The sequence below is a fragment of the Prionailurus bengalensis genome, chromosome C2 (assembly GCF_016509475.1).
Source record: "Prionailurus bengalensis isolate Pbe53 chromosome C2, Fcat_Pben_1.1_paternal_pri, whole genome shotgun sequence".
NCBI lineage: Eukaryota > Metazoa > Chordata > Mammalia > Carnivora > Felidae > Prionailurus > Prionailurus bengalensis.
This window is the reverse complement of record NC_057350.1, coordinates 158,825,465-158,834,586: the sequence shown is the minus strand read 5'-3', so window position 1 is coordinate 158,834,586 and position 9,122 is coordinate 158,825,465. Positions and strand designations below refer to the sequence as shown.

Here is a 9,122-nt window from a genome sequence, read left to right as displayed (position 1 = left end):
TTCGTTTTAGAAGGAAGCGGACATCCCACTAAGGGAGGCACTAAGCCAGGAACAGCCGTGTGGGGCGGTCGGGGTCCCGCACAGCAGCCTTCCCTCCCAACGCCCACCGGTGTTCCTTCCCGCACACCCACTGGATCCATGGTCCTACAGTAACTCGTGTAAACAGACCGGGCCACACCAAAAACCCAAGAAAAATACAGCAGCTTTGTGCAACTATCACAGTAAAATTTATTCTGTAAAATACAGTTTAAAGTACACTGTGCATAATTTAGCAAAGATCAAATACTGTAATAGGATTTTTTAAGAAAACATTTAGCACCCACTGTATTCTCAGGAATTTTGAGGACCGTGACCGTCTCTGCTCGCTCAATTTTCACAAGGTTACATGTTGTACAAACTAAGGGAAGATTCAACTTTTAAGAAGTCTGACAATATTTTTCAAATAAAGCAAAATCAGTTAGCAGGAAAATAAGTTCCACCTGACATCTGGGTACATCTTTTCCCCGAATCACCTAGCATGTCGTGGCCAGAAACTCCACTTGCTGAGTGAACTAGTAGCTTCCTTCCAAGGGTTGGGACCAAGTTTCCTTCACAGAGATCCTCCTGAACCAGTGAAAACTGTCATTTGCCCAATTAAGAGAGACTGCAGAGCGTGTCAAAAATGCAAAAACAGTCCCCAAATTATCTGTACCACTTAAAGGTTTGGAGCTAGCCCTCAGAGACACTAACTGCAAAGTACGGACTACTTTTGTTCGTCAGGCAGAGAGCTCGGGCAGCGTGCCTGGGCTCTCGTGTTACCTTTGGCCGTAACCTAGTTTAGGTGCCAAGTGAGATGAACTGTTCGCTGGGAACTATCTGTTGTGCTTCAGTACAATTTGCCTTTTCCTTAGTAGGGAAGGTAATGTTGAAAACAGAACATTCGGTCTTTCTGGCAGTTAATCAACATGATACAACCTTACGTTTCTTAACTATAGATTTCCTAATTAACCATTTAAAAAAGGTAACAGTCAAAACCATTAAACCTTTCTTTGCTCTAGTTCACTGTTTTTATTTATAAACCACCTTTCTCCCAGACAAGCAATGTTACTGGAACGTAAGGCCAAGATGCCTCGTTGCTCACAATCCTGTTCCACTTTCTCTTTTGGAGCGTCTTCTCAGCAGCCAGTTACCACATGGTAATTTTCACAGTTTCAAAGTTTTCCTCGTTTTAAAACAGCAACAAAGTGTTATACTTGATGGTAGTTATGGTCAAATAGTTCCATCAACCTTGTACAGTTTTTATAATACAACTTCAAGTATGCGTATCATTTCATCAACACAAACCTCAAAAATGAAAACCAAAGAACCCCAACCACCTCGTGCCATCTCCTTCTGGTGCCTTGAGACATAAGAGCACCACCTATTTGTCTATTTCAGTGGTTAAAACGTAATCCCGTCTTAGCACCCATCTACAAGAGTTAGAGGTTAATGACAACGCATGATGGCTTACTGGAAGGTAACAGTCTTAGTATCCCCTCAGAAGGAAGTCTGTTCCTTCTGCTGCAGCTGGCTCACAGAAAAGAGTATTAACGGGGAAGAAAGGACAGACTTCTAGTTAGGGCTGTGCAGTACTTAAATCACTTAAGTATTAATGTCATGTTTCCCTGTAAGTACACAATCATACCAGATATAAAAGAGTTCAAGGAATTATGTTGTTGAGATACATCCGGATGAGCCACATTTAAGATGTTGACCATGGCTTTGCAGCCTTACATAGAGGACAGAGGAAAAGCACAGAAGTTAATGCTGGTGATCAACTCCCATCTTTTTAAACCAAAATCTGTTTCATCAGCACTCCATTTCAAAAACAAAGTGGAGGATTCTAAACAACTGATCGATTTTTACACAAAATTGTGATTACCTAGATCAGTCATTAGACATGGTAAATACAAGCAAAGAAAATAAAGTGCACCTTTCCAGGATATAAAATTATAGACCCAGTAGTCACATTTTTAATTGGCAACACAGACTGAAATACGAAGTTAGATAGAAAGTAATAACATTTCAGTGAAAAGTGACAATCTGTCAGTACGGCAGAGGGACAGATAACCTTTTATTAAAGCTATTGGGTTTGGAGACTCTTGAACATTTTGATTTTGTGTAGGAGAAAGGAAAGCCATTCCTCTAGAAGGCACTAACTGATTTAAATGTGCAGGCAACTCCACAAAGAAAGTGTGTGCGAAGGACAGTCGAGAAGACCGCTTGGTCTTCTGCTGCAGTCCTTGCTCTGCATGGTGGACTGTGCGCTATCGCGGAGGAGGCACCGTATCGGCCCGCAGGCTGCCCCACGTCCCCGCCAGTATGCTCAGTCGACGGTCTCACAGATCTCCTTGACCTTCTGGTTGAAGTCTTCCGGTTGATCTGCATACACATAATGCCCCGCCCCGAGAATGGCCTGGGAAAGGAAGGCGTCAGGAGGTCGGTGAGCAAAAGCATTTAAAAAAACACGACGACATAAACAAGGCACCCAGCAACGAAAGTGAGAACAGCCATCCAGAAATAAAACGTAAGAGCATGAGCAACACTGATCTGCAGTAACTTTTACGTGTCTCCATCAACTAAAGAATCTGAGAATAAAGGGAAAGATCTACGGGACCTTACTACAACTTTACACGCAAAGAGCCTTTCTAAATTGACCTGCGCCAGCAGATCGAATGAACCGAGGGAGAACATGCTGCCTGGTGAGGGGGGAGCTGGTCAGGGGCCACTGGAGGGTCCTTCTCCCGCTTGGGAGATGGACAGCTCTGGGGACAGGCAAGGCTGGCCTGGACAGGTGTGCGCGTCAAGCCCTGCCCGTCGCCACACGTGGCATCGGGTCCTGACGGAGGCCCTGAAAGCTCGGGGATGATGCGGAATCTCCCGGCAGGCCGACACAACGGAGCAGGCTGCACCTGGAAGCGGAAGCCCAGACGGAGCCACACACTTACTATCGTCTTCACATATGAATGTGGCCGCAAGGACTGGATGCTGGTGCCAGAATTGCCATCTATGCAGGATCGGGCGCCATAGATCACCGAAACCGGAATGTCAGGGTGCATTTTGCCAATTCGCTGGAGCATTGGCCTTTTTGCCCATCCGTAGGGAATGGTCATATTTTTGAACGCTGTCTCACCACTTAAGGAAAAGGAAAACAACACACATGTGACTTCGGGGGAGGAGCATGCATCGCACTCCCACCGTCTCTATCAAAACACTCATATTTAACTTCTCCCGAAGAAAAGCCTCAGTTTAAACAGAAAATGACTCACTAGAAAGTGTAAGAAACAAACCCCACAGAAGGTACGCGCTTTTGTTAGATAAACAAGATTTTCTCAACTCTAGCTGATTAAAAGTCACCCTCTTCTAAATCAAACACGCAACCCTAGTTGCCGATCATTAAATTATTAAATTCCCTATGGGGAGAGTTAAAATGTTTTCTTCACTGTAACTCATTTTGAAATGTAGAACATAGCTTTCCAACACGTGCACGGCACCAACTTTTTACCTGCAATAGTAAAGATACCAAGATGAGAAGAAATGCAGATTGAGTATTCCTTGTGTGTTTACATCTTTTCTCTCCTGCGTATCATGACATTTGCTGTTTAAAAAGCCCTTTCTGGCAAGGGAGAGGCCGCCTCCTGGAGCAGCCCATTCTCAGAGATGGCAAAGGGCTCACCCGGGACCACGCCGGTCACCTGCCAGCTAGCAGTCCGGTGCCACGCCTCTTCCGTCCTGCCCACCACCCAGGAGGCAGCGTCCCTCTGCCTCAGTCGTCTAGGGCCAGGCACCAGGCAACGAGAGACCAGCCCCAGATCTCAGAGCCTACCGAAGCCGGTCCACTAGCCGGTCCTAAACCGTCTGCCGCGGCCGGCCTTGCCTCTCCTGAAGGACCCAATAAAAGTTCTGGCCTCACTTTCCCTTCACGCTTGTTTTCTGCCACGTGACCAAAGTCTCGTGCTTCCCTGTCCCGCCTCGTGGCACTCAGTGACCCCTTTCTAGGTCCTGTGAGTATAACAAACTTTGCTTTCTTGAGCCTGCGTCTTCTCTTGTGGCCACACCTGACCGCCCGTCACACAAAGAAACACAGCACACTCTGCAAACTCCCAGGACGGATCCGCCCAGCTGTCACTTCGGCTTCCTTGCAGTACCAGGCAGAACTCTGAACTGCCTGTTGTGAAGAATCCAAGTTCCACCGTAAGAAAGACAGCGAACTGGCACCGTGCCGGCACACGCAGCCACGAGACGTAGGGGGACAGGAAAGCAGGGAGACCACGCAGGAAAACAGGTGAGGTACCTGGGACTGGCCGCTAAAAACTGCTGGACCAGTCCGTACAGGGTGCCGTCCTAATCCGCCAGACCCCACGGCCCAGTGAGTCACAAAGTCGTCAATCTCTTCGGGACCCCAAGCCTCCCAGCCTCCCTCACTCCTGGCAGAGAAGCTCTAACCCACTTTTCTAACAAGACCGAGACTTCAGCACAGCAGTGGCCACGGCCTCGCCCCTTAACTAAGCAGGCGTGCGCGTTCTCAGCCAAAAGCGAGGGAGGCTGCCTCTGCACCTGGCCTCTCGGCATGTCACCCAAGTCGGAACCCTGGAAGGCTGCGGTACCACCTGCGGGTTCCGAAGTGTGGCCCGTGACCCACCCACACTGGAGTCATCTGAAGGATTTAACATGCAGCCCCGCCCACCGAATCAGTCTTAGAAACAGAGTTCAGGGGTCACACTTTTGACGGTCCCCCCCCCCCCGCCCCGCCCCCAGCAAGTCTGGTATGCCATGAGGCAGGAGAACCGGGGCTCTCCTCGGCCTGCCGAGTGCTTCACCCTCTCCCTACAACTCCGCGGCCCTGTCTTCCAGGCTCCTCCCAGCTCCCCACTATCTTCAGGCTGTTCTGTCCACTGGTGCCTTGCACCTAACATCGCTAACTCATATATTTAAAAACGAGAGAGAAACACCTTTGTTTGGCCCTCTTGCTCCCTGTGGTGTCTCCCCTCTCCTACTCACTGACAAAACGTCTGCACAACTCCCTCCCTGTCTCCCAGCCCTCACGTATTCCTCACCCGCTGGAGCAGAGCCACTCCCGCCGGCCCAGGGTCATTAAAAAAGTGCTCAGCGGGGCGCCTGGGTGGCGCAGTCGGTTAAGCGTCCGACTTCAGCCAGGTCACGATCTCGCGGTCCGTGAGTTTGAGCCCCGCGTCAGGCTCTGGGCTGATGGCTCGGAGCCTGGAGCCTGTTTCCGATTCTGTGTCTCCCTCTCTCTCTGCCCCTCCCCCGTTCATGCTCTGTCTCTCTCTGTCCCAAAAATAAATAAAAAAACGTTGAAAAAAAAAAATTAAAAAAAAAAAAAAAGTGCTCAGCAAAAGAGGAGCGTTGTCATCACGCGACCTGGAACCACGCTGCAGGGCATCTCCCGGGCGTTTGTGAGACCGAATGCCCTTTGGCAGAGCAAAGTCTCTAAAAAGGTCCGTGGTGCCGCCGACTATCTCCTTTGGTTTAATCTGGCAGCCCTTTTCGCGTAGAGCGTGCAGACTCGGTTCGGAAATGCGGCTTTATCTCCCACCTCCGACCCCCTCCTGCAGGTGCCCAGGACCGCGGCCCCCTCGGCTTACCCAGGACACTGTGCGGGGAGACAGCGCACACTGCTGCCTCATCTCCCGGCGGAACCCGGGACACTTTTGCGCAGCAGCCTCCCCACGAGCAGGGGAGCACGTTAACAAGCACCCGCCATTTAAGTACTGATAAAAATCTCGACTACTCACATGCTTTCAAAGAAGAAACGTGTCACACGCCGACACAGTAAACTGGAACCCTAACCCGTACCTTGGAGTCTGCACGTTGCAGTGGTAGATGTACTCTGTCACAGTGTCATCGTCAAACATTGAAGAATACTTCCGCTTGAAGTCAGGCCTTAAACGCTGCACGAGACTTAAGCCTACGTAACGGGAAGTGAACGTTCTGAGTTACAGTCAACTGCCCGACTACCAGAGAAAGGTTTTGTGTTTGCTCCCAGAACGGGCGTTACACGCAGACACAGCCACGTGTGTTTAAGTGTGTATTTTAGGTGGAAAAGAGCACAGGGCCTAGTATAGTAGCTGCTCTCCTCAGGTTCCCTAAGCATTAAAATAAGGAGTAAAGAGTATTCTACATTGACTCACAGGTGTGTTTCAGGAGCTCAAAACGTACAAGTTAGCTTTCTAAGACTTGTCTTCATAGGAAAATAAATTCCATTCAACATGGCTCAAGTTAACTTACTCATCTTTAGTTCTCCCGCAATTGTAACCCATTAGCCTCTAAGTAAAGTAAACAAACCGGGATGTACAAGTCTTTCTGTGGAAAAATGAGCCGAGTCTCTGCTGGGTTTTGGACACTTCCAATCCTCCCGGCTAAGGCCATCCACTCCTGAGGGGAGAAGTAGGGCCCAGGCCCCCAGAGGAGAAAGGATGAAGGGCAGAAGCTTCCATCTGGTCCCTATTGCCCCTACCGGGGCCCCAGGGGCCAGCCAGTTTCCCTTTCTGCTGTCACTGCCCATTATTCCAGCAAGGTCTTCTTCACCGGCCCTCCTTCCCACCTCTGAAGGAATTCTACAGCTCGGTGGAGAATTCGGATGATGTGGTTGACATTCTACACGACCCCTCCCCCCCCACCCCGACCATGTGCAAGCAACAGTGGCAGACAGAGGGCATGGCGGGAGAGGGCCACTCCTAAGGAGCCCCCCTCCCTCCCCAACTACCGTCTCCTAGTTTCTTTTCCTACTTTACTCTTCCCACACTGGCTACATGTGGAACTGTGATCAAGCGTAATCCACTTGTATTTCAGGACTGTACAGACTAAATGCAGTTTTGAATAGTCCATCAAAGGAGGACCAGACACCTAAGAGGAGTGGCTCTGTACTACTCGGGGCGGGGTCGGTGAAAGGGTTGTGGGTGGGGCACAAAGGCTATCTGTCAGAGCGCTGAGGAAGAGTGCCGTGGTCACCAACCCAAACCCTGTGCAGTCCCGTGGTTCTCCCTATCCCAAAGAGGGGCACAGGGCAAAGAGGGGCCTAATACTTAGGAAGAGGGGAGCAGAATCTACAGCCACCTCTGCAGCAGTTATTTCCACACCCTCCCCCATCCCTCTCTTCTCGTCTTGCTGACAGAAGCCGACTCTTGTCTATGAGTTAGGCAGCAACATGCCCAGGTAGGTGGGCCCCTCACTCCAGCCCCTGGCAGCGAATCACGATCCATCGGCCACAGATACGTACTGTTCTTTGCCAGCGCAAGGACTAGGGGTGGGCAGAGACATCTGGGGAGGCCTGCTGGGGCCTTCCAAGGGAACTTTCTTCCCCGACAAAGAGCATTATGGGGAGAAGGCCATTTTCCACTCTTTCCTTTCCTCTTGCTCAGAGCGCTGCTTCGTGAGATGAGGCTTCCCGCCACAGCAGCCAAACAACGTGAGGAAAAAAGGTCAGGAACCACAGCTGCAGGCCCCAAGGCCAACGGCAACGAGCCGGCTAGTACAACAAATGCTAACCACCTGCCTCCAGCCTGCTTGCTACGGGAACAACGAAAGGCCCTGTGGTTTAGACCACTTCGGTGTTCAGCTACTTGCGGCTAACAGCACTCCTCACGGATACAAGCGATGAGAGGGGAGCAGAGGTCCAGACCATCGCCGTTGGGGACAAAGAGGAAAGGTAATTAATTCCCTTGGCTTTGGGGTGGAGACAGAGGAGCGGAGGGTGGAATCAGCTCTAAATCAGAGACTAACCCCTGTATTTCAAAATATGACCAGAAACACAGATCACGAGTCCCCAGAACCTCGGGTGGAAAGGGATGATTTTATCTTAACACTCTGACATTATGGGGCAAGAAGGGAATCCGGCCACACCCAGTTGCCCCATGGTCAATGAAGTCAGGCTTTGTGATCTGCCAGCTGCGTATTGCCAACTAGCCAAAGCCTCTCTAATATCACCAACAGATCAACAAGCTTCACTTCTTCTCCTCGTGCCCGGGACTAGCTCACCTGCAGCGTTTCCTGCCTTCTCAGTTCTGCTAATTACCTGTAATGTTTACAGTATATTATATATATAAACCTACCTACCTATCTATCTATAAATCTCCTCTTTGAGAAGATCCAGTTTCATTATCTTTATGAAAGGACTGGTACTTTTTAGAGAAGGAGGAAAAAAAGTAATTTAGTAAATTAGTAATTCAGAGGAGGAGAAAAAGATTCAGTCTGTTTTTAAGGTTCTGACCAACAGTGGCGATCAGTAAATACTCCTCTACTACCAACGTATAAACACATTGCTTTCCTAAGATGTGGATGTAAGCACTCACCAAAGGGGCCTGCAATCCTGAGGCCAGCCAAAGGGTTAAAGGGAGTCAGTGCTGCTCCCAAGGCTCTGATCCACACTGGGATTGGCCTGTCTTGATCGGCAAGGTCCGGCCGCTCAGGAAAACCCCAAGGCTCCACTAAAATGAGATGATTAACCCTGTAGGGAGGAAGAACAGAAACAATTTCATTTGGCAATCTCACCCCAGGACTCTGAAGAATTAACATAGTTTATAAAGCAAAGGTAGAATCAACCACCTCAAAAACTTTCATATTAAAGACAAGACTAATGGCTGACCAGGCACATCATGATCTTATTGCGTGTAAACTTTCAGATGTGATAGGAGCTGAGAGGTTTACGGGAGGAAGAGGGCTTCCTTTTTCCTGGAGGTAAACGTGGATAATAAAGGCTACAACAAGAGTAGCGTCACAACAGTGGCTGACACTGTAGAAATGACTGAAGATTAATATTACCCTCATAGAATAGCTTCAGATACCAACGACAGCGATCTCCTATGAAGCAATCATTCTAAAAATTTAAGAGGCATTAATTAGCACTTAAGGTGGGTTCAAAAGGACTTTTAAATAAACTTTCCATAAACACAGACAATGGGCTGAAATTTCCCCTAGTCTGGTAAGCATGAGCACATCTGCCCTACCCATGAGATCACAATACACTGAGAACAGATTCTGTTCCTAACCCTTTCCTAATTTTCTTCTACAATGACCAAAGACATAGAAAATTCTCAGCCCCATCTCACATAAAATCCTTTCCTATCACTAACAGCTCTAATTGT

The 9,122-nt window shown here is 49.0% G+C and overlaps 1 protein-coding gene across 2 annotated transcripts in view; it reads right to left on the bottom strand.

Moving 5' to 3' along the window:
* Positions 1-204: 204 nt before the first annotated feature.
* Positions 205-9,122, bottom strand: part of ABHD5 (abhydrolase domain containing 5, lysophosphatidic acid acyltransferase) — a 31,754-nt gene continuing 22,836 nt past the window's right edge. The window contains exons 4-7 of one of the 2 annotated variants that reach the window (XM_043595925.1): positions 8,331-8,485; positions 5,836-5,947; positions 2,967-3,153; positions 205-2,434 (exon numbers count right to left, since the gene is read on the bottom strand). In XM_043595925.1, coding sequence (XP_043451860.1) covers positions 2,345-2,434; positions 2,967-3,153; positions 5,836-5,947; positions 8,331-8,485 — 544 coding nt within the window. In that variant the 3' untranslated portion in view covers positions 205-2,344. The remainder of the gene's footprint in view (positions 2,435-2,966; positions 3,154-5,835; positions 5,948-8,330; positions 8,486-9,122) is intronic. The other variant, XM_043595926.1, reaches the window with a different exon arrangement.